Here is a 25,143-nt window from a genome sequence, read left to right as displayed (position 1 = left end):
ATTTCCGAGGCACTGCCTGTCTCTAGCATGAGAGCATCACCCATTTCTAAGGAGGGGCCAAGTGTTCAGAAACCATAACCCATGAGGATGGCAGTGCACGCTGTAACTACAAAGGCTACTTTTTCCAGAGGTTCCAGATCAAGCCTATGGACACGCTGTCCTTCTAGTTTGTGTTGCCACTGGCCAGGAGGCGGCTCCTTTCTGAAGGCGAGGAAGAGCCCCCACCTCTGTCTCAGTTCCCTAGCTCTGCACCCGCCCTTTCATGTTGGAAGTTCTGCCCTGCACTCCTGTGAGGGGTCTGTCTGGGGCACCTGATGGTTATCCTTAAAGGTGGGGACTGTCTTTGGTCTCCTGGTCACGCCCCCACAGCTCCAAGCATAGGGCTGGCCTTACAGCAACCACCTGTGAACATCACCTTTGTTCACCAGCGCATCACAGCATCAACACCAGCCTGCATGTCATGTCCTGACCCACCCTCAGCTGCAGTCTGTGGTCTACTTACAAGTTCTAGGCAATAATCTGTAAGCCAAGTACTTTCTCTCTCCCTGCTAATGCAGGTCACTTGTAGAGGAAAAAACAACTAACTTTAGTTGGTTTTATAGCTTGAGGCAAGCAAGATGAATTTCTTGTTTCGTTGCATGCTCAACTAATATGCACACCTGTGGGTTTTTTTTGTTTTGTTTTGTTTTAAATCTTTTGGCCGAGCTGCTTGGCATGTGGGATCTGACCTCCTGACCAGGATTGAACCTGGTGGTGGAGGTGGGGAGTCTTAACCACTGGACCATCAGGGAAGTGCCACCTGTCAGTTTCATATTCAAAACTTTAAACGGTTAGTTACACAAAATCACCTACCGATTTGACCCAGCACTTCACGGATCCAGGAAGGAGAAAGAGTAGACTTGCAGGGAACAGTGTAACCACTGGTGCCTGCGGTGAAGCTGAGCTGAGGGTCCTTGAGGAGCTGGAGCGGCCAGTCAGAGGTCACTGCAGGGGCCCAAGAGGAGTAGGAATGCAGGTCCCATGCCCTCTCCTCCCAGCCCCTCCTGGCAGTAGGTCTAAGGGGAAGGGCGGGTGTCCTCCAGAGGAGGGCCAGAACACTGGAAGGTGACGTGGAGTGAGACAGCAGGTGAGTAATCGACACGCTCCAGGCCTAGTTGTCTGATGGTAAAGGGCACAGACATTACAAAGAACATTTTCATGATGACGCTATCTGCAAACACACACATATTTCACCATGTAAAGTGTACAGCCCAGTGACACTAAGTACATGCACGTGGGTGTACAACCATCACAACCATCCTTCGTGATGTTTTCATCTTCCAAAGGCAAGCTCTGTCCAGGTAAACACCCCCCGCCCCTGGCGCCCACCAGGCTGCGTCTCTGGCCTTGACTGTTCTAGGCCCCATGGTGAGTAACACTGTACAGGGTCTGTCCTTCTGTGCCTGGCTTATCTCACTCAGCATGATGTCCTCAAGATTCATCCATGCTGTCCATTCCCCTGCCAATGGACACTTGGGATGCTTCATTTTGGCTACTGTGATTAAAGTTGTGAACATTAGTGTACAGCATCTGTTTGTGCCCCAACTTTCAACTTTTGGAGGTGTACACTCAGGACTGAAATTGCTGAGTCTATGCCTAAATCTTTTGAGAAAGTATCGAAATGTTTTCCATGGTGAAGGAGGCTACATTTTCCTTATCAAAAACACTCAAAAGATTAAGATGTGGAGTTCTGGAAGAATATCATCAGATACGTAATTTACAATTATACAAGTAAGTATAGCAACTCAACTGTCATTCATAAATACAAAATTTTATTTGCACTTCATTAGTGTAGAAGGACCACAATGCTTCTCATATCACAACACTCAAGACACGCCAAGTTATTCAAATACATAATGACTTATTTACCTTGACTAAACAAACAGTGCAGTTTAATAAAAGATATACCAAAGATAAGAGTTCACAAATTCATTATCAGACCAGGAAAAAAAAAAAAAAAACCACAGTCTAGGCTTAATAGGAATAAGCTTCACCGTCAAGGGGAGAGGTTTTATCATTACAAAGGTATATAGAATGTTTAGGCAAATACGTGTAGGTTCTTTGATATAGTAAAATGCATCTCTTTAAAATTCCTTTAAACAGGATTTGTGTAGGACAGCAGCGTTCTTTTAAAATCTTCTATAGTTTCAAAAACATTTCTTTTATTGAATCTTTGTAGTTCTTAAAAGCACAGAGTGCGTTCATCAGGAAACCAGAGAGATTCCCAGGCCTCAGGACCAATTCAAGTCCCACATTCTAACTAGTCATGTTCTACCATTAATGTGAATAAATAACCTTCAAGACCTTTAAGCAAGCATGGAGCTTGCTTTGTGGGAAACACTCCAATACTTCAAAGATGCTACAGCTGGGAGAAATGTAAATAAAGAAAAAGCATTCAAGGTCGCTTTTCTCCCCCCAAAGTCTTTAGTTTTACAAATTTTTTTTAAAACAGTAAGCAAAGCACCACGTTCTTTCTTCTTATCAGAATATCTCCATCTTCATAATATAGTTAACAAGGACAACTATATTATGTATTTCCAGAAACATTATAGCTCTCATTTCTCCTGTTCTTCGTATCAGAAGTACGACGTTCCCCAGTGTACACACACTAGGCATTGGGATGATGAATGAAATATAATAATTTGGAGGGAAATATGTCATTTATAACCCAAACTTACCCAGGATTGCATATCTGCATATTTACAAGTTAGTGTATAGCTCTGACGTGGATTACAAAGTGCAAGAGGAAATTGTCAAAATGATTGTAGTGCAGAATGCGACCTTCCCCCTGTCCAGGAATCACGCCCACTTCACCTCCAAAGCGGCGAGTCAACAGCATCGCACGTGTGGTCTGGGCGGGGGCAGCTCTGGGGGGATCTCGGGCTCGGGTTGTAATGAGAGGATGCTGTTGGACAGCTCGTTCCTGAGCATGTCCAGGGGCATCTTGGGGATAAAGGAAAAGACAACCGCATTGTAACTCGACAATATAAAGACTCTGCAGACTATACAATTAGAGAAGACCAAAGTGTTTTTTTATAGGTAACTCTCTAATCATCAGAGTTCAGTTAGACATTCAGCCAAAACCTTAGAACCAGGTTCAGGGAGCTTCAACCAACACACGAAGGCTGTGCAGCCCACCTCACACCCTTCGGCAAAGAGAGCAGACGGACCTCATCGACATTTCCTTTCACAGCCCAGTGTGATGGAAACTTAAAAGTATCAAAAAAATGAAAAAAACGGTCTGTGTTCTCAGGGAGCATACCATTACTAAAGGAAGAAGTACCTTTTCTTGGCAACTACACAGACAGCCACTGTATTAGAAGCTTCTGAATTACATTGCATCAATACGATTATGTGTAATAATAATATAAAAACACTTAAAGATCTAAGGAATCTCTGGATACAAGCCCAGAGATGCTTGAACAATGTGCTGCTGTCCAGTGAGGTCATCTTCCTGGTCTGGCACCACGAAAGGCCCCACTAGACAGGAAGAGCCTTGATGGGAGGCAAGACCCTCACTGTCTGCACCTAACAAGGTCATGGTGGGAAAACTCGAACAGGAGAGGAGCAAATGTCAAATAAACACAGCCCACAGTCTCCCGTGGGCTTCCCGGTGGCTCAGTAGTACAGAATCCTGCCAATGCAGGAGACACAGGTTTGATCCCTGGGCCTGGAAGATCCTCTGGAGAAGGAAATGGCAACCCACTCCAGCATTCTTGCTGGGGAAATCCCATGGACACAGAAGCCTGGTGAGCTATAGTCCATGGGGTCACAAAGAGTTGGACACGACTGAGCAACTAAAAAACAACAACAAATGGTCACACCCACTCCACCCGTGTGCCAGGCTGAGCAAAGATGTGCAACGTGGCCCTGAGGATGTGCTGGGGAGCTGAGTCCTTGGCCCGGGTCTGCACCCACAGGTCTCCAGCCTGACAACCCCTGGGGTTTGCTTTCTACATGAGGGGTTCCCAACCACAAACAGCAAAGGAAATGATGAAGAGGTTCCAGGTAATGTGCTGTCAGGACACGGGATTCTTTTTTTTTTACCTTTTTCAGGATGTCATCAACAAGCTTCAGGAAGATCTCGTCTACGTTGAAGTTATCCTTGGCGCTTGCTTCACAGAACCGCATCCCGGCTATCTGCTGTGCAAACTGAGAGCAAGCACACGTTATTGTTGTGTGTGTGTGTGCATGTCGGGGGAGGAGGGGACGACATGTGTCTAGTATAAGCACAGGGTCCGTAATCGGGAGGGGAACAGCTCTTGGTCTTTGGGACTCAGACAAAGTCTGGAACGAAAGGCCTGGAAAGTCCTGCTTATCCTCAAATGTAAAGCTCATTTACATTTGAAAGTTAATGTAGGAAAGTGCAGCAATTTCCTACATGATGAGAAATCAACAAAAGACAGTCTATGAGGTGACACCAGGACCCTCAAGTCAAATTACGTGCACAAGTGTCTAAACTGTAGTGTATCTGACATTTAAAATGTATCCAAAAAAATAAATGTGAGTGTCATAGATTTCCTGAGGAAGGTTAGAGTTAGAATAGGAGAACATCATGAGTACAATGACACGGGTTAAAAGAACATCTCTATGTACACATGTCAGGTGGGACAGTAAACAATGCTGTGTATTCTCATGTGTCTTTCCCCCTCCATTTGAAAAATGAATTTAAAGGAGCAGGAAGCGAACCAAAGCAAACAAAGACGAAGGATGTGACTGACTGCATTTTCAGAATTCTGAACCGTAAAGTAATTTATTAGAAGGGAAAGCACACAGGGTGCTCACTGCACGGATGTGGGAGCCGGCACCCCCCACTGCCCACTCTCCTCACCTTTTCGCCCTGCTGTCTGCTGATCTCTCTGTCAGTTTCACAGTCCAACTTATTTCCAACTAAGAGAAGCTCCGCGTCTTCCGAAGCGTACTGTGGGATCGCAACAAGAGAAGCTGAATCTCAAAGCCAGGCACAGCACACCTGAGGGAAACACAACCCCAGGCCACACTTCTCGCCCCTCTATCTACTTGCCCCTCTGTCCACCTGCCCCTCCTTCTCTGAGAATCTGCTCTGACCTAGAGGGCTCCTGCTGGGCGCATGGCAATGTGGCCACAGGCACGAGGAACCACGGATGCTCTCGTGACTCCTAGGAATCTACCCTAAGGAATGACTCAGAATACAGGCAAAGCTTTATACTCGGTTGAAAACAATCTAAAGATCACACAAAGTGGGTGAAGAATGAAATAAGGTACACAAAAGAGTGAAGCCAGAAAAAGACAGAAAATATGCTCTGGAAGAACACGAAGGCGACACAGGAAGCCACCCCTGATCGAATATTTAGTGAAATAACCATGGCATGAAATGGCATGGAGTACAGACGCAATCTGGGTTTTCTGGGCCACAGCTACAGACTGTCTCAATTCACTTTTGTGCTTTCACTTGGTTCTCTAAATTTTCTATACTGACAAGGTACTGTTAATTTTATGATTGGAAAAGTTATGCTGCATTTCTAAGTTTTAAAAAACATGCAGGCACAGTAGAATGTCTCTCTTTAAGAAGGTCAAAGTTGTCTCAAGTAACTCCCTGAACAGGGGCATTCTCACACATGATGGGAGACAAGACTTCCACACAGGGTACCCAAGTGGGTGACCTCGGCCAGGTTAACCAGGGAGCTCGGTCTCCTTGCCAGAAAGGGGTGACAGTTAACAGTGCCCCCAACGGGGCTGGGAAGAGGAAGAAACGGGAGCATGGCCACACAGAGGGAGAGGCGAGAGCCGGGTATCAGATGGAGGAGGGCAGGTTCCCCACTGAGGTGCCCTTCACACCGAGGCCACCGCCTCCTGGTAGCTCCATCACTGGATTCTGAGCCGGCAGCGAGGACGCCCCTGTCTGGGGTCCTCGGGAGCACACCCCATGGCCCCAGCATCCCAGAGTCCAGACCCAACCCTGGTTCTGACACCTCCGTAACCCTGGCCACTGGGGTCTCCAACACACTTTAAAGAGACACACATTGAAAATGCGCTCGGTAAGACCTGCAGAGGAACGTTCTCCACCATCACCTAACAGATGGGTTTAATACAATCTGTAAACGAAATCAAATTTATAATATACTAAGTGTGCTTGTTATGCAAAGGCGCTAAACCTCAAATTACTAAATGAGAGGGAAACAACTCTCAAATGTGGCCACTGTTTACACACATCTCACCCTCAACAGCTGTGTCTACAGGCGCATTTTGGCTCCTCATTTCTTAGCCGGCGACCCACAGGTTATATACACTCAGCTTATTTCTACATAGTCAACTGTGATCCAGAAGATAAAATCTTTAGTTCAAAATGAGGGGGTGAAGGCTGTCTCTAGTTTAGTGGGCAGAGGTCGAGTGGTTGACCAAGGCCTCGGCGTGTCCCCGGGCACAGTGGAGAAGGCAGTCCCCGGGAGGCTGACACTCTCTGGACACACACAAAGCGAGTGCTCACATGAACTTTCTGCAGAAATAATAAAACTGGCCCCGTACCTGATTCCACGGAAGCAGCCTGCCCATGTGGGATGAGTGTGTGTGGGTCTGATGTCAGACAGCCCAGGGACCAGAATACCAAGCTAGGCTTTCTCAAGTACAAGCTGATCCTGAAGACATTCTAGTTCTTCTCTGCCTCACCTGTGATCCAGGACTCCGCATCTACTTTGAAAGCTGTCATCTGGATTAAATGACGTTCGGCATGGAAAAGCATGCTCCGTGAATGTTTCCCTTCTTCCTGTTGTCACTATTAACACGCACAGCGGAGAGTTCACCTCTGAGAGAGAAACGCCAGCACCTACCTTATCGATCATCTTCATCCATTTCGGCAAGTCATCGAATGTCTCCTTCTTAGTGATGTCGTAGACTAGTATGATCCCCTTGGCACTTCTGTAATAAGCTGAGGTAATGCTGTTGAATCTCTCCTGACCTGCCGTGTCCCTGAGAAACAGCAGCAAAAGTCAGTCCCCGAACAGGGCGGACAGGGAAGACTTGGCCCAGCCGTGGCAACTCCCCACAGGTTTGTGCACGTTCAGTATTACTGGGGGCAGCTTCTCTGAGCTAGGTGCGTCCAAACAAAATCATAAGGAAGCCCCAGTGTCTCCCACACCAAGATTCTGAAAAGAAGTAAATTCCATGTTTAACAGTGGAAAGATCAACATCACATAACTTGGTGGTTATCAATGACAAAATGTGTGGGTGATATTTAATTTAAACAATTTAAGCCTGGCAATCTCTATTAACCAACCTCAGTGGTGAGTATCTTATCTGATTTTGCTGATAAGACGACCAACAGTCCCCACTCATGAAAAATGCTGTGGTCTTGTCATTTTCTTAGTCCTTCAAACCGGTAAAGGAGGAAGAGGACCCCACAAATTTGCAAACATGGTCAAGCGGACTACTCTCCGACTGTGACCTTGAAATCTAAAGCTTTCTCTCCTCTCCAGGAAAAGCTGATGTTTCCACAGGAAGACATTAACAGTGCACATAAGCTGGCCAAGACCCACTTTCTCCACCTAAGAAGCTGAGAAACTGCGTGAGAACGCTAACAAATTTACAAATGAGGTTCAAGAGAGCAGGCCTTTCGACCAGTACAATGATTTCTTTTAAGCCAATCTGTAATTTAGCTTTTACCAAAGAACCCTAACTCTCAGCACACTCTGAGAGCCCCGTGACACAGGTGGCTTATGGTGGAGAAAGCGGGGGCAGTGGGTACAGTACACAGAAGACGAGGTTCTTCCTTGCAAGATGCTCACAGACTCTCGCAGGACAGCGCCTGAGCTTCCGAAAGGCGGAGACACTGAAACCTCTTCCAAGTGCACTGGATGGGGTGAACTTTGTGAGGCCGTTTCCCTAACACACATTTGGCAAAGGTGCTACAGTTTACGCCTTTGTTCCAGCCTAGACTCACCACCAAATTAACTCCCCTTAGGCACCCTTATGGCAGAAAGTGAAGAGGAACTAAAAAGCCTCTCGATGAAAGTGAAAGTGGAGAGTGAAAAAGTTGGCTTAAAGCTCAACATTCAGAAAATGAAGATCATGGCATCTGGTCCCATCACTTCATGGGAAGTAGATGGGGAAACAGTGGAAACAGTGTCAGACTTTATTTTTTGGTTGGTTAATAGAGATTGCCAGGCTTAAATTGTTTAAATTAAATATCACCCACACATTTTGTCATTGATAACCACCAAGTTATGCGATGTTGACCTTTCCACTGTTAAACATGGAATTTACTTCTTTTCAGGATCTTGGTATGGGAGAAATTGGGGCTTCCTTATGATTTTGTTTGGACGCACCTAGCTCAGAGAAGCTACCCCCAGTAATACTCCAAAATCACTGCAGATGGTGACTGCAGCCATGAAATTAAGTTATGACCAACCTAGATAGTATATTCAAAAGCAGAGACATTACTTTGCCAACAAAGGTCCGTCTAGTCAAGGCTATGGTTTTTCCAGTGGTCCCGTATGGATGTGAGAGTTGGACTGTGAAGAAGGCTGAGCGCCAAAGAATTGATGCTTTTGAACTGTGGTGTTGGAGAAGACTCTTGAGAGTCCCTTGGACTGCAAGGACATCCAACCAGTCCATTCTGAAGGAGATCAGCCCTGGGATTTCTTTGGAAGGAATGATGCTGAAGCTGAAACTCCAGTATTTTGGCCACCTCATGCAAAGAGTTGACTCATTGGAAAAGACTCTGATGCTGGGAGGGATTGGGGGCAGGAGGAGAAGGGGACGACAGAGGATGAGATGGCTGGATGGCATCACTGACTCAATGGATGTGAGTCTGAGTGAACTCCAGGAGTTGGTGATGGACAGAGAGGCCTGGCGTGCTGCGATTCATGGGGTCGCAAAGAGTCGGACACAACTGAGCGACTGAACTGAACTGAGGGATGTGTCATCATGCCAAACAATGAAGCCTGTTGGCAAATTCATTTCCACATAAAGCAACGCTGCCACTTTGTCCCAGCGGATGTAAGACTCCCCTGTGCTCTTTCTTGGCTGGAACGCCCAGGGGCTTAAGCTGGTCTGTTTTGTCCACTAGGGTCCAGGGGCCTGGCCCACTGCAGGCCCTCCATCCAAATGTGCTAAACAAAAGCCTACGTGTGCAAAATGCAGAAAGTGGATGCCAATTCAAGGCAAAATAAACTTTATTTTTTGACTCAAAACTGCCCCCAAATTGGATTCCTGAAGAATTCAGAATAAAATAAAACCAACTTGCAGACACTAAAAGGCACCTTCCAATCAGGTGAGAAAGAACTGACTCAGATACCGTTTCATTCACACAAGGAATCAGTGAACAAAATTATTCCCGGGACCCTAGGCATTTAGCGGTGTAATTAATACTTTCAAGAAAATAAAGTATCTTCCTGACTGTGGTTTCTCTTCCCATCACAGTGCTGGCTTGTTCAACTTAGGATTTGATAAAACAGCTCTCACTCACTTCTTTAAAAAAGCAAAAACAACACATGTTTTCCTACTCTGAAGTCTGTGGTTAGCACATTATAGCTGCACCACAAATTTAAATAGCAACTGGGTATAAGGTCTTCACTGAGCATTTTGGGGATTACATGCTCTTGTGAGTCTTTATAAGTAGTTTTATGGTGGCTTTTAGCATAAAACAATTTCACATTCGTTTCTCTAAACATCCACTAAGTTAGGATTCAGAAATCAGGGGCTGAAGAACAGAGACATTAGACATAATACAAGCTTTTGGAAAATCATCTTGAGGCTGCTGTGGTAAGAACACGTAACATGAGGTCTGACCTCGGAAGCACGAGTAACACAGCTCCACTACCTGCAAGTGTGAGGTTGCACAGCAGACCCCGGGAGAGATTCTAATAAAACCCAACAACCAGAATCAGGACAGTAACAGGCATTTCTGATATTAAGATCCCATGGAAAAGGAGATGGCAGCTCACATTCCAGTATTCTTACCTGGGAAGTCCCATGGACAGAGAAGCCTGGTGGGCTATAATCCAGGGGGTTGCAAAGAGTCGGACACAACCGAAGTGACTCAACAACAACAAACGGTTAGCATACAAGACACCAGCGAGGAAACATCAAGGCCAGTCCCTAAACTCCATCTCTCTGTGACCAGTATTCTTGACTGCGTGAGGCAGAAAAGCATCTTCACTGAAGAGAATAATCCATATTTCCAAAATATCTGGATTGCCAAGGCTATTCCTCTCCAAGGCTCCTTTGTTTGATCATTTCCCCATGGAATTATCTGCTCTCACAGATGGTCAGAGAGCAAGGTAAATAGAATCCAATTCAGTTCAACAAGTATTTATTAGATTCTTACTCTGAGCCAGGACCGCAAAAATTCCACCCCAGTCTCCACGTCTCACACAGCTGGACAGTAATACAATACCGATGCCCTGATTGGGCTTTTATCTATCCAATGAGACGTAGAATTCTCATATTCCCACCTTTATCTCAATGAATCTTAATTTCCACTGTAATGACCAAGAGCTGACTTTCAGAGATTTGCAGTACATCAGCCAAATCATCATTTATTGTGGGTGGAATATGATATTATTATGTCTCTTTCTGCTTTGGGGGCAAATTGAAAACTTCCTGACATCCTTTCCCCCCAGTTTAATACTACAACCCTGCTTTGAAAAACCATCATTTTTCTGTATTTAATATATCTGGTGAAATGACACAATTCTTAATTTGCAGAAATCAATGTCAGTGTATGAAAGTTCCACCTCTTCAAGCAGAGAATGAAAGGAAACAAGCTTGATGACATCAACACAGGGACTCTAGTGGAAACCAAATTCACCAACAGTGAGCACTGGACCGAACAAGAGACCTTCATGTGGAGCATCTTTTTTGGGGGGTGGGGTGGGGCGCACGCCATGCAGCATGCGGGATCTTAGCTCCCCAACCAGGGATCAAACCCACACCCCCTGCATGGGATGCTCTGTATGGGGGACTTCCACTGGACTGCCAAGGAAGTCCCCCATACAGAGCATCTTAATTATGTGTTTGCCTTAAGGCAGGAAGCCAGTTTCTCAGCTTTAAGTCCATCTCAACACAACAGCCGGAAGCCTCTGTGCGTGATTTCCAGGATACGTGCTGCTGCTGCTGCTGTAGGTCACTCAACTGTCTGACTCTTTGTGACCCCATGGACTATAGCCTGCCAGACTCCTTGTCCATGGGATTTCCCAGGCAAGAATACTGGAGTGGGTTACCATTTCCTTCTTTCCTTTGGCAGGGGATCTTTCTGACCCAGGGATCGAACCCACAACCCAGAGGTCAAACCCATGTCTCCCGCACTGGCAGGTGGATTCTTTACCACTGAGCCACCATGGGGGTGTAAACTCATGAATCTACATTCGGGTTGACATCTTATTTTAGCTATATTTACACCAAGTTCTACATACATACACGTAGACACACTTCAAGCAGAGATGGGAAAATGGTTCTTTTCCTAACCACAGATGATCAAGGAACTTCCCAAAGATATGAAATACAAAAACACAAAACAAAAAAGCAACCCCCGTCACCCCCAATCCTTCAAGCGGGTGAAACAGTCAGCGATGACCCACGGGGACGTTACCTGACACGGCCGGCGGGCGCCCCGCACGGGGGCGCGGGTGGGGATGAGACATGGCACTAACACGGAAGCGCTAGGTGACGATGGAGCCGCCGGCGCGGCAGCAATGAACGCGATGGAAGCGACAGACACGGCAGACAGACAGAGCTGAGGCCGACCTGCGAGAGGAGTTAGTGGCTGAGACGCTGCGGCGTGACTGTGTTAGCGACGAGGGCGGCGTGGACACCCGCGGGCGCTCCCACCAGTCCCTCCTCCTGAGGGGCTCCTCCCGGGTCCCCAAGGAAGGTGGCTGAGCGGCCTCCACACGGCTGGGTTAGTCTCTCACACGCTCCTGGGGTGCGGGGAGGGGGCTCTGGGCTCCCCGCACGGGGCACAGAGGGGCCCAGGGCACGAGCGGACCACCGAGGACACGCCCGAGGGCGCCTTGCCCAAGATGCGCAGCTCCGGGGAGGGAGCACGCTGGCCGTTCTCCGGATGCTTGCAGAGTAAGTAACTCTGAAAACGTGTAGACGAGCACTGGAGCGACTGTCTCAGTGATGACGGTATGTCTGATGACGTCACACTAGGACTAAAGGCTCCAAGCCAGTCACCACGGAAGTATAACAACAGTCTCTCCAAGGCCCCCGTGGCAAGCGGGGCTGAGCTACATGGGCTCTTTCCTGAACGCTCTCTGGAAGGAAGCTCCGTTCATTTCACCTGAACGAGAGCGGAGGAGAGGAGACGCAGGAGAGACGGGCCCGCTCCGACGGTTAATTGTATTAGACGAGCGTGTGGACTGCTGAACACACACGGTGATAACTGGGTGCAGGGCCCCACTTACCAGATCTGTAGCCTAATTTTCTTTCCTCTTAGCTCTACGGTTTTGATCTTAAAGTCAACACCTGTAAATAAAACAGACAAAGATGAAGCAAAAACAAGGCAATCTGTCAGAAAAGCAGTACTATTTGTATGCCATTGTGGCAAAAACCCAAAAAACTGACCACACTGAATCCCAAAAGGAGAGAGAAGAAATCCTCCGGTCCCCAAGACGACCACCACTCTATGCTTCTCCACACAACGAGTAGCATATGTTAGGTTCTACCCCGAACTGGAGAGGAAGCACTTGCTATTCATAATAGAGTTTAATACTACTGGAGGTGCAGCTTAAAATCCACTTAAAAATCACAGTGAATCATTACACAAACAATGGCTTTATACACATGCTGTCTTGGGGGGAAATTCTTACGTGGAGCACTGGAAACTCAATCTTGATTTCAAACAGCCATAGTCTGAATTAAGAAATTATGATAATAAATTCTTTAGCATTCACAAAAGTGACTTTATTATATTGCCAATAGTGTAGAAGAGGAATTCTTTTTGAAAAATTTTACTCATACAAATTAATTTCATTTTTTAAATTACTTTAATCCTGCTAAGTCGCTTCAGTCGTGTCCGACTCTGTGTGACCCCATAGACGGCAGCCCACCAGGCTCCTTCATCCATGGGATTTTCCAGGCAAGAGTACTGGAGTGGGCTTTAATAGTGGCAAGCAAACCATGACAAATCCCCATCCCTCTCCAGTTCAGCCCTTAAGGCTTCAGATAAATTTTTAAAGCAAAGTTTCACCTGTGGATATTTTCTTATCTATTTGTCAGTTACAGAAAACTTCAATACTTTTTTAACACAAATTTCACAATATTTGTGAAATAATATAAAACAGTATTTTTTACAGAATTCTCACAAGGAAAAAAAAAAAAAACAACCAGCTTAAAAAAATAATGCCAGCTAAATGTGGGAAGTGGAAACCTAATCTCTATGGGAACTATTAATATTTTCTGGCTGCTTTATGGATCCAGGGTCCCGGTGCTGCGAGGTGGAGGATGGAGGGGGCACGACATAGCTCTTCAAAGTCAGATGATGTTCCTGAGGCGACAGGCAAGGCGTGTGACTTACTTTTATAATTAGCAACATGCTGCAGACACCAATGCAACCAGAAAATGTGTTTACAAGCCTGGGTGGGACCGAGGTCTGTACAACAGAGAAACGTGGCAGGAATATAAAAGTCACGGCTGAAGAAGAGGCCACGGCACCCTGCTTCTTACTCTCTCCCTCAGCCTTGATCTCAAAGCTCATGCAAATGCTGGGGAAGCCAATTTCACTTTCAGTTCTGGAACAGCTTTGCTTTTCCTGAGTCAGATGACTCTCAGACAGCCTTGGAACAGGAAGCGTGTCTGTACACGACCAACATCCTCAAGCAGAGACCAACCCGAATCCTTTGTGATTCAATCACAGGGAAGGGCAGAGCTGAACATGATACTCTACGAGGCACAGAAACCAGCCTGCACCTATGTGCTATGCTCTGATGTTGAAAAGGCACAATTCAGAAAAACCCCTTCTTCCTGATATCAGCATAAAGCTAGGGCCTCACCATGTGATTTACAAATCTAATTCACACTGTATCATGGCCACTATTCCATTTTGTTTCTAGTTGGTTTTTTTTAGTTTTACTTAAGGGGGCTGCCACTTTGGTTACGACTTGTTGCACTGGCTGCCACATTTTACGGAAAAGAACTAGCAGATACTTCTCTTGTGGGCTCTGCTTCAAGTTAACTACAAGAATCTCTAGAAACAGCACAAATAACTTTTGTTTTGATTAGGCTGTTTTCTCCGCTAAGAACGGCTCTCAGTCTGATCATGTCAAGTCTTTTTTCTTCAACCAACTTAAACAACTTTGTGACTTTAGCAGTCCTGCACTACAGCTATTTTGTAATTACGAAGTTTAATGAATAAAAACAAAGGAAAGGGTATTAATAGTCAAAAGTAGGAATAAGTGGTAATGTTATTGTGTGATTATAAATACACTGTTAAAGATGAATGAACAGCAAACAGGATGAAGAACGTGTTTAGCCCCAACTACCTAGTTTTAGTGAGTAGGTTAAAGACATCAACAACAACAACAGAAAAATATCCAGTGGCTAAATCTAAAATTCCACAAAAGGAAACAGCTCATTAAAATGGTGCTTGCTCTTAAACAAAATCTCTTTTAATAGTAAGAGCCACTAGTTTAGCTGGTGATGGCTGGAAACTTACTCCAACCTATGGCTTAGAAACAAACCCTTACATCAAAGTATACAACTACACATTTTTTAAAAAGCTTTTTTACATTAGGTAAAAAATATCTCTTAATGTCCATGGTTAACATTTGCAGGTCACAGAAATTATAATGATCCTGAATAAAAGGTAGCAAGTCACCAACAGCCTCAAGGAGGGGATTAGGTTTGGGAAAAGTCAGTACAGTCTCCTGACTGAGCAGGGGGGCCCAGGACCAATGTTTATAAACAGATAAAGGACAAAAAAAAGTGGCAGCTTTTACTGAAAACCCACTTTCTACAGTGTCCTGACCATCCGGGGAGGCAAGCAGCTACTACTCCGTCGGGTGGTGGAGACAGTCCCGCCCTGAAGACCTGAGCCATCCAGACCTAAACCGACAGGCACTTGGTGAAACACCCTCTCTGCTCTCCTCTCCTGGAGAACCTCCTCATCTGCCCAAAAGCCTTTTCAGGTCCAGGGGTTCCCTTCTGTGCCTCCCGACGGCTCACCATCCCCCTTCCCTCCAGCCCTGCCCTGTGGCTCCGCTGGTTTCCCCCACGGGACAGCAACAGGTGCCTTTTCAGGACAGTCCCCTCTGGCCTCTGCAGCCTAGAACGCTGCCTGGCACGGGGCAGCGGTCCAGTAAATCTGATGGAGACCCGCCCCTCTTCTCCATCAAACGCTGGTTGTGTACGGAGAAAGGGCAGGGCGACTAAAGAGGAGGAAACAGGAGGTAACTCAGGCCTGATGAGGAAACGAGCACACACATATTTAAATCGTAGGAAGGAAGTGCAGGTGCTCTGTCGTGAGCCCGTCTGGTGGGCAGAGCAGTAGGATTCAGGGTGCCTGGCACGCGCATCCCCCTGGAGCCCGAGCATTTAATTTCTCCTACAATCCCAGCTTGCGGTTGTTTAGTCCCTAAGTTGTGTCTGGCTCTTTTGCAACCCCATGGACTGTACCCCACCAGGCTCTTCTGTCCACGCGATTTCCCAGGCAAGAATACTGGAATGAGTTGCCAGTTCCTCCTCGAGGGGATCTTCCCGCCCCTTGAACCCATGTCTCCTGAATCAGCAGGTGGATTCTTTACCATTGGGCCACCAGGGGAGCCTTTACAAGCCCTGTTACTGGTGGAACATCCTTAGAGGAGGGGCAGTCTTCATATGCCCAGGTCCTCTCCATTACACACGCCACCCCCAGCCCCAGGGGATTATTATAGTCACTGAGACTGGAAGTGATCCACTAAGGGAATGTCCTGCTGGGTGACAGGCGTCTAAGTCTTCCTAAAAATATTTCCATCAGGAAGGACACAGGTCACAGGGTGTAATCCCTCTGTTGTATAGATACGACTATTCAAGTCTTTCTTGATCTTAATTCCCTTTAATAATGATGACAGTGTCTATCAGATGCCCTGAGCCTGACATGCAACATGTGGGCTCCTTCAGGAGCCCAGCAAGCTGGGTGCTACCTTCACAGAACAGAGGAGAGACCAAGGTCAGATCACTTCTGCTAGCTGAGCGGCAGAACCTAGGTTCAAATTTATTAACACTGTTCACAACCGAAGGTTGTTAAAAAAAGTCAAACGTGGAAACAGGGAAAAGCGTGGAATCTTCTGCAAGTGGCCCAGGGTCACCATAACTGAGCTCTTCAAGAACAGAACTTCACCTGGTCCTGTCACCTCTGTACTCACGTTTCATAAATCTCAGCAAGAGCGTAAAGAATTGTCGTCCTCAGTGCTGATAAGATTTTGAGGCTCCCCGGCAGGCAAAACATATTCAAAAGAACATTACCGTGTTACTTTTTGCTGAGGCATAAAAAATCACAAAAATGAAAATAGCAAAAATAAACAGAAGTTTCTTTCTTCATATCCCCTTCCAGCACGAAGTTTCACAAAAGCAGAACTGACCAGTGGCCCATGCCTAGGATACAGGTGAATGTTCGTCCCCCCTCACCACTCCCCACCACCTCCAACAACAAGGACTTGGAGTTGGTGTGAAAGTATGATTTTAATTGACTTCAGTTCAGATACTGCAGTCCATGGGGTTCCAAAAGAGTCAGACACCACTCAGCAAATAACCAACAACAAAACAGGTTCTGGAGGCTGTAGGATTTCACACTTTTGAAGTCAAGTCTCAGTTCAAGCAGTGGTGACAAATTGTTATTAACTGTTACTGCCAGTTTATAAGAACTGTCTTGAGATCACAGGCCGGCCTTTCTCCCAAGGACATGTATCTTTCACAGCGTCACCCCATCCTGGATGTAGTCTTTCCCCTGATGGAGGCTTCCCTCCATTTCCACTGAGTTGACAGTGAGAAAGTAAACTAAGAAATGTGCCAAGGTCACCCAGATGGAGGAACGTTTACTATCAGAAAGCGGTCTCTTGACCATGAGGCCAGCTTTCCACCTGAGCACTGTCTTTCCGGGGAGAGCCCAGACGCATTCCCCCAGGAGAGCATCCTACAAAGGGCAGGCAAGGCAGATCACCCTCCCGTATTGCCCCAGAGGGGCCCCGAACCACAGTTTAATATCATGGGGCTTCTCCTACTTAAGCCGAGCTATGAGAACTCAACGGAACGAAGTAATGTAACTGTAAAATACTTGGATCGCCTCAGAAACAGGTGCTACTAGAATAGTTTAAATGATTGCATGTCATTAAACAATGCTCGCAGGCCTGAGGCTATCCAGCGTCTGCCCTGAGTCTAACAAGACCCGCCTCCTCAGTCCAGACTGGGTGGTCTGTATCCCAGCAAACAAAGACCATCTGCGTCCCTCACCTGCACACACACAGGAGATGGCCCTGCAGCCGGCTGGAACAGACGCACTGCACATGAACTTCACAGGCAAGGCGGTGGGCGGGGGTGGGGGGTGCGGGTGGGGGTGGTGGAGGCAGGGAAGCGAGGTCACGGAGCACGTGGGCCCCGATATTCATCAGGGCATCTCCACCACTCACCTCCCCTTCTGCAGGGACCAGCCAGGCAGGCAGGTGGGCTTCCAGCCCCATGAACGGCCAGTGGGATGGAGTCTCACACAAATATACACCGCCCCTCAGAAAACAGTTGCTGAATGGTATACAAAGCTATGTTTTCTTTGCAGATTAAACCAAATACTTAATTAGAAGGCTGCTCCTGGCATGCAAGGCTGGAGAAAGCTCTGGCGCTACCATAAGTCTAAGGAACTCAGGCCGCCTTCTGAAGGCCGTCCCTGCACCCCACAGCTGCAGGGGAGGCAGACTTGAAAGTTCTGGGTCCCTCTCATCCTACAGAGGCAGACCTTTCTTCTCCAGAAAGAGCTACATGGTGAAAGAAAGGCCAAATGCACGTAAGCCAGGTCTTTAAATAGATTTTTATCAGCCCCAACAACCCGATCGCCAACTTTCCACACTTTCTGGGAAAGACAGCTACTTTATTCCACAAATGCGTTCTGCACAAGCCTATCAGCATGCTCTGAGTTCATTAAATGAGCCAAACCGCACAACGCACAGCACAGGCTGGCATAAAAACTGGCGCTCCTCGCCCACTCCCGTCTCCCTGAGTCATCCTGTTACATCAGCCCAGCAGGGGAGGGGCTGACGCTGGAAGGTCTGGGCTTTGGAGTGGGAATTCGGGACAATTCTCCTTAATTCCCTTGTAAGTGAAATAGTCGAGCAGCTCAGCCATGGCTTCAAAGACTGCCCAGGATCACAGAAGAGTAACACAAAACGCACAGCTAAGAATTTTAATCCAGTATGAAATGTTCATTCTGGGTTTCTGAACAAAAATCTCTGACCTAAATTTCCAAAATAAAGTACAAGCGATTTCCCTTGCCAGTGGTTCCACTCACTGTGTGTAGGCAAAGCAGAGTAGATCCTAGTGGTGGGATCTCCTGCCTCCTGCCCGCTGACGTTCAAGGTCAACCCACCGACAGCCACTCCTGCACGGGATTTACGGCCACCTGCACCTTGGACCTGCTGGTTCTGTTTCTGGCTCTACTACGGGGTCGGATGAATCAGTCACCTGCACCACCAGGCTTCCCTGCCTTGGGAACGGTGAACACAGGGCCTGAAGGGGTGGGCTTGAGAACTGAGACCCCGGCACACGACTGAGTACAAACAGGGCTCCACCGAGCACTCTCATCGTCTAGGAAAGCTTACTCTCAGGACCAGGCTGTGAAGCTAAGTTATTGCTGCAAAATGAGAAAAACACTGACAGAGTTGTGAGGACCTCAAACTGAGTTCAAAGAACTTACAAATTCTGATATTCGGATATTTTACATTCTTTCCTATTTTGGGGGTCTACCTCATGTTATCTTTCTTTGTTTGTTGTTTTTTGAAAAGTTGGTGCTAGTGGATTGTTAAAAAAATGTCCTTACGTGGCAAAACAATAAAAGACCTGGCAATCCTATGTTGGCCTCTGGCGCTCTGGAAGAAACTTCACTGTTCGGGAAACTGATACTCCGGTCCAAACGGTCTTACTCCTCCTTTTCCTGTATTTAAATGTATTTTAGTAAATATTTCAAAAGTTTCAGACACTTGAATGATTAAATATTTAGAAATGAACCTTTTAAAGCATCACTCCCAGAAGAAAGTGACAAATAATGGGGGCACCGTTACAGAGAATCAATTTCAGTGCTACCATTGATGGCATCACTCTCCACCCTCACAGGGCTGCCGAGGGGCCAAATTAGACAAGCAGGAAAGAGTCTCATCCATATTTTCAAAGTAAAGTGAACTTAAATCCCAAAGTAAGCTAAGGAACAGACAGACAGAAGGAACTCACTTGCAGCCCTGGCCCTGACCACTCGCTCACTGCTGGACCACTGTGGGCGAGCTGTTTACCCTCTGGGACTCTGCTTCCTCATCTGTAGAATGGGGAAACTTTCAGGACTGTTGTGAGGTTTAGAAAGAGTATACTTTTGCTAGTACACAGTATGTGCTCAAGAAACTGTAGCTGCCACTAACAGAATGTAACCGTTTATACACAAAGACAAAATAAATTACTTATCCAAAGTCACAGACTAGTTCATGGAAAAGCTTCAATCAGAGCCTAGGTTTTTAAAAAAAGAATGCTTTTCTAGAAATGTAAGTTGCTGGGAGTGGGGTAAGGGGTGCTGCCTGGCAAAAACATTTTGATCCAAACAAAACAGTGAGCTTCCAATAGTTATATAAGAAACAGATCGACATGGTATTTAGAGAGTTGTGAATTTCTACAGCTAACCAGTTTTTTTTTTTCTCTCCTGTTTCTCAAACTTCGAAAAGCTGTATCTGTCAAACCATGCTAGCCACATCAGTTCAGTTCAGTTCAGTCGCTCAGTCGTGTCCGACTCTTTGCGACCCCATGAATCGCAGCACACCAGGCCTCCCTGTCCATCACCAGCTCCCGGAGTTCACTCAGACCCACGCCCATCGAGTCAGTGATGCCATCCAGTCATCTCATTCTCTGCTGTCCCCTTCTCCTCCTGCCCCATCAGACTAACTCAATTCCATGAATATGAAATCCCATTTGAAAGTAATATTCTACCTGGACAATTTTCACTAAATAGGTCAATTATTAAAAGTCTTTTCAGTTTCATACCCTGGTGAGTTCCGCATGTCTTTTAAACCAAAACAAATTCTGGTTTGATCAGTAATACAACAACAACAAAACCAACATTTTGTTCAGTTATAATTTGATAAAATAGGCTTATTATCTCAAATCCCTCAGGGTTTCTGCTATGCTTCTTTACAGAAAGTCCGGTGAGCCTGCCTGGCTTTATCAAATGCTCACTGGAGGGGCTACTTCCAATCTGAGGTCGGCTGAGGGCATCACCTGAGTGACCCTCCTGGGTCAGCAGCACCTGCACAAGGTGGGTGGTCTTTTCCAGACTCTGCAGCTGGACAGGTGAGGCCGGAGGAACAGAATCTGTGCGGGGTCTGTGGAGACGGCACTCAACAATGCGCCTCAAAAGGACCCTGTGAGCCACCTGCTCAGGTGGGGGCATTCAGGTGAGGCAACCCCAGCTACACCTCACCCAGCGCCGCATGTACACTTGCTTTTCTAAGGAACTCAAGGAATGAACTTATCTCTACAGCATTCCAGCGTGGAGGAAGGCCTTGACCAGCCCCTACTCCACCCGGACTAGGGGGCTTTCCCTGCGCTCCCCAGATGGTCTGCACACATCTCCACATTGCCCTAATTGCCCTTGGGCATCCCCAGGACCCCCCTTCCCCACCCCTCAATCTGGACAGAGACTGTCCTCCTCACCACTGAGGCCCCCAAGGGTAGCACAGCATCCGTGCACAGTAGGTGCTCAATAAGTGATCTGATATGTGGAAGGGAAAAGTGACTCAGAGGCAGAGATAGAAGAGGGGTTTAGTTAACTTCCTCAAAGTGTTCTCACAGTCTGGGTCAGACCAGAAGTTATCATCCTTTTCTGAACTTCCCACAAATAAACACTTATCAAGCCAAGGACTACAGACTATGTATGGAGGAAACAAAAACAAGCGAGATAAAGTCAAAGGGCACAAGGGACCCCAGCGGCAGGGGTGGTGTGGGGAGACATGTATACATGTGCATTTATGTTTGTTTGTTAAGGGGACAAAGAAACTGACTGCCTGGTCCCCTCCTGATTCCCAAGTACCCGAAGAAACTGCCTCCCTGCCAGGGCCGTACCCAGAGCGCTTTACGGCTCCAGCTGATACACAAGGTCCACCCTCCATGCTTCATGGCAGCCCAGGTCTTGAAGCATTCACCCAAAGTCCCCTAATGATGTGGGGGTGCTCCTACACATGGCCCCAGCTTAGGAGACCCCTCCCCACCTCCCCTCTGCCCTTCTCTACAGCACATCTTCACCCTCCATCTCACTCTCCATCCACCAAACCCTATTATCCACCCAGAAGCCCGGTGCTGGTTTCTCTACACCACATAGTACAACTGTGTTATTCTTCATTTTTGTACATTTTTAAGTATTAAGCCATAAAAGATGGATAATTCTGAATTACTTTTAGTTCTGTTTTACTTAGGCCAGGTACTAAAATTAACAGCATAAACCCTCTTTTGACGGTTGAATAACTTCACATACTTTATATGATCCAAAATTGGATATTTGAAACAGGTCTAAGCTACACTACTGAACTTTAATCTCATGGTTTCAAGGCCAAGATCTTAACAACAAAGAGGGTACAGAGAGCACAAATACATCCAAAATGATCTATTATTAAAAAGTATGAAAGGAAACAAGTTCTCACAAACAAAACTACAACTTGAAAAATGTAAGATTAATCTTACAATAAGCCTTTTCAAATGGAGGGGTCTTCTATAACAGGACAACAAAGCCAATTAATCTCCAAATTGTATCACCTTGGAACTATCTAAATACACAAGTGGTGTGTGTGTGGAATGAATGTTTCAGTTCTGAATTTCATGTTTATATACTATGTATTATTTCTTGGATCTCCCCTAGGGGAATCCCCCCTCCACCTAACCTTTACTGAAGGTGACTGATCTTCCGCTCAAACAACTATCTCATCTGCGGGGTTCCCCTATCTTTGACAGCTTTTAAGGGGTTTTCCAGAGAAACAACTGTTACACAATGACCAGACAGACCTCAAAGCCAAGGCCTATACATGTGACTCCATCAGAAAACTTCCCTGCAGTTTCAGTTTTACATTCTGAGGATAGGCCACTTCCAGGCCCAGGGGGTTCCTGTAGTTACCTGGCTGCCCCCTTCCCCCACCTGGCAGTGCGGGGTGCGGGGGCGGGGCGAGGGAGGTGCCCTTCCCACTTGCGGGTCCCCTAGGTTATTTGAAGTCACAGAAAAACACAGCTGAAGTCCTTCTGCTCACATTTATAGTTAAAAGAAGAAACTTCTTAGTCTTACTTCGAATATTAACCACAGATTCTCCTCCACAGGTGATTTAAAATTTCCATTATTTTAAGACAACAGAAAATTAAGTTCAAAATTAGAAAAACAAGTAGCGTGTACAGTGGAAATGCCCCTCCTCCTAGGAAGGCAAAGCTAAGGCATCAAAATTCTCCAGAGGGGACCACTCCGGCCATCCAGCCAGGGCACAGCTCGTGTCCACCACGCTGCCTGCCTGCCCCCCATTCTTCCTGATGAGGACTTGGTGGGGGGTGCTCCAGTGGAGAGACGCTCACACCGTCCCCGGCCGGACAGGCCCCGTGCATCCCCGGCCTCGAGACGGCCGGGGCGGGGGCTCCGTCCGGTCCGGGGTTGCAGGGGCCCCCCGGGGCCGCCCCTGGCCCGCCTTACCCACGGTGGACTTGCAGGCCTCGCAGAAAGTATCGTCGGTGAAGCGCTCCATCAGGCTGGTCTTGCCCACGCCGCGGGAGCCGATGATGATGACCTGCAGCTTGAAGTCGGCCGGCCTGGGGGGCTGCTTGCGCCGGCGGGCCTGGCCGCCCGACAGCGCCGGGGAGCCCGCGCCCAACCCGCCGCCGCCCGCGGGCCGCCTGTGCAGCGCGGCGCCCGGATCCATGCACGCATGCGGCCCCCCGAGTCCCCGCGCCCCCTCGGCCTCCGCCAAGCGCCGCGGCTCGGCCCCGGGCTGGGCGAGCGCGCGCTCGAGCGGCCCCGGCGGCCCGCGGGCTCCGCGCTGCAGCTGCGCCGCCGGCCGGCCCCCAGCGTCCGCCCCGCCGCCGCCGCCGCCGGGGGAGGAGGAAGGGAAGCAGCTACTCCGCAGCAGCGGCAGCAGCATCCCGGGCGAGGCGGCGCGACGGCGCAGGCGCGGGTGGGCGGGCGGTGGGGCGGGGCGGGGACCCCCCGCGCGCGCCCCCTGCCGGCCGGAGGACCGCCCGTGCGCGCCCCCCGCTGCCTGCTCGCGCTCCCTGCTTGGCCTCCGCTGCCCTCTGGCCCCCTTGCCTTTCTGAGATTTTCACCTTCTGCTCCCTCCATCCGCATCCCCTTCTTTTCCATCCGCATCCCCTTCTTTCCTTCTTCCCTTCTCTTGCCCCTGCTGTCATTGAGTGCAGCCCACAAACACTAGGCCCGTGCGATAGCCGTCTCCCCCAACCTGTTGCATGCACTCTGATAGTCCCCCTCCCCACTCTGCCCCAGATCACCGCTGTAAACTTGCACTGACCGTCCCCGACCGGCCCCCGCGTCGACCCCCGCCCCCTGGGGGGGGGGGTCCCCTGCACACCCGCCCCGGCTCAGGCCCGGACCCATCCACCCCTCTTGGAAGGCAGACTGACCACGTCTGTCTCATATTTTCCACAGGAAACTCGCCGAAATCAGCTATTTTCAGTCCTGATTGCTGCCTAATGCAAAGTGCATACGTTTTCATTCCGTTTAACTTGTAAATAAAATAAATTGCCTGCTCCTTTGGGGAAGCCCGTGAGTTCAAACAGTAGTAAGGAACTCCAAGACTGACACTCCAGAAGTTTAGGGACTCTGAGCTTGGGCTGTGTGTTTGGCCACTTCTGTTTGGAAGGATTTAAGGACTCAGAAAATCACTGCTCTGATCCCTCGCCATGGATCTGTTTAGCAAATTCCTCAGCGTGAACTTGAGCACCTCAGAACACAGGGTTCTAAACATGATAGGAGCTGGCACATTTGCCCAGCATGATCATGTAACTCACCAAATTTCAGCTTTATTTAGAACTAGGTTTAGTACCAGCTTAGTCCATGTGGGTATTACTCTACTAACCTGATTTGTGAAAGTGCAGCATTGCCCACAGGGTAAACTGGAAGCTTACACGTATAAGAGAATTCTTAGCTCTCCAAAAGCAATCACAGTAGAAGTCTTTTCATTCTTTTCAGTATGCTGGCCACGATAATCCCATGGACAGAGGAGCCTGGCAGGATACAGTCCATGGGGTCGCAAAGAGTCTGATAAGACTGAGCAAACTAACGTACTTTCACTTAGGATGTTAAAATATGATCAGATCTCTGTTATTTTAAGCATGGCTCCATCATTTAACAGTCAATGAGCCTCTCTGAGATGTAGATTTCTCTCCCCTTCTATAGGAATGAGTGACTCCTCTTGCCGTTCAGCCTTGTCAGGAAAACACCTACTGACAACCTATGTAGCGTTTGTTACAAACAATAACTCACTCCACTAATGTAAGGAATTAAAGAACCTGGTTTACCCAAGGCTTTCCAGAGATACTTCAATTTCACAAAGCAAGACACATCTGCAAAGGTAATCTCAAGATTTTTAGTTTGGTCCATCCTGATTTGTAGCACTTCCTGTCCCAATAGGCAACATTTTGTGGTGTGGGTTGTGTAGCCAAAGACCCTCTTGCTTGTAATATAGTATTTTCCTCATGAAGCAGCTCTGTAATATTTCCTCCACTGGGATACTTAATGGGTTAAGTGGCAGGGAGATGGGTAGCACCCCCAGAGGGCCCAGTTAAAATCCTTAGTATTGCTTTGCACTATCTATTATTACAAAATGTTCCAGCACATAGAACGAGATACACAGTACAATTCAGTAGCTGTTTGTAAAAGAACGAAGGACATTTCCTATTGATAAAATTAGCAGGCTCTGTAGGCTGTCC

General features: G+C 47.6%; 1 protein-coding gene across 1 annotated transcript; it reads right to left on the bottom strand.

Moving 5' to 3' along the window:
* Positions 1-1,805: 1,805 nt before the first annotated feature.
* Positions 1,806-23,339, bottom strand: RAB12 (RAB12, member RAS oncogene family). Its single transcript, XM_068993783.1, has 6 exons — positions 22,895-23,339; positions 12,423-12,483; positions 6,846-6,984; positions 4,871-4,960; positions 4,087-4,191; positions 1,806-2,982 (listed from the first exon to the last, which is right to left on the bottom strand). Exons 1-6 carry the CDS (start codon positions 23,337-23,339, stop codon positions 2,869-2,871), a joined length of 954 nt encoding a protein of 317 aa, XP_068849884.1. The 3' UTR covers positions 1,806-2,868.
* Between the last annotated feature and the right edge of the window lie 1,804 nt (positions 23,340-25,143).

The sequence above is a fragment of the Capricornis sumatraensis genome, chromosome 21, assembly GCF_032405125.1.
Source record: "Capricornis sumatraensis isolate serow.1 chromosome 21, serow.2, whole genome shotgun sequence".
NCBI classification, from domain to species: Eukaryota; Metazoa; Chordata; class Mammalia; order Artiodactyla; family Bovidae; genus Capricornis; species Capricornis sumatraensis.
The sequence above is the reverse complement of the archived record's forward strand: the minus strand, read 5'-3'. Positions and strand labels throughout refer to the sequence as shown.

Excerpts from the sequence above, each read along its gene's own strand:
- RAB12 (XM_068993783.1), bottom strand. The coding sequence starts at position 23,339 with ATGCTGCTGCCGCTGCTGCGGAGTAGCTGCTTCCCTTCCTCCTCCCCC. Across the intron at positions 6,985-12,422 it reads AAAATTAGGCTACAGATCTG|GGACACGGCAGGTCAGGAGA; the intron begins GTAAGTGGGGCC and ends GCTGTTTCTCAG. Across the intron at positions 2,983-4,086 it reads TTGATGACATCCTGAAAAAG|ATGCCCCTGGACATGCTCAG; the intron begins GTAAAAAAAAAA and ends TTTATCCCCAAG.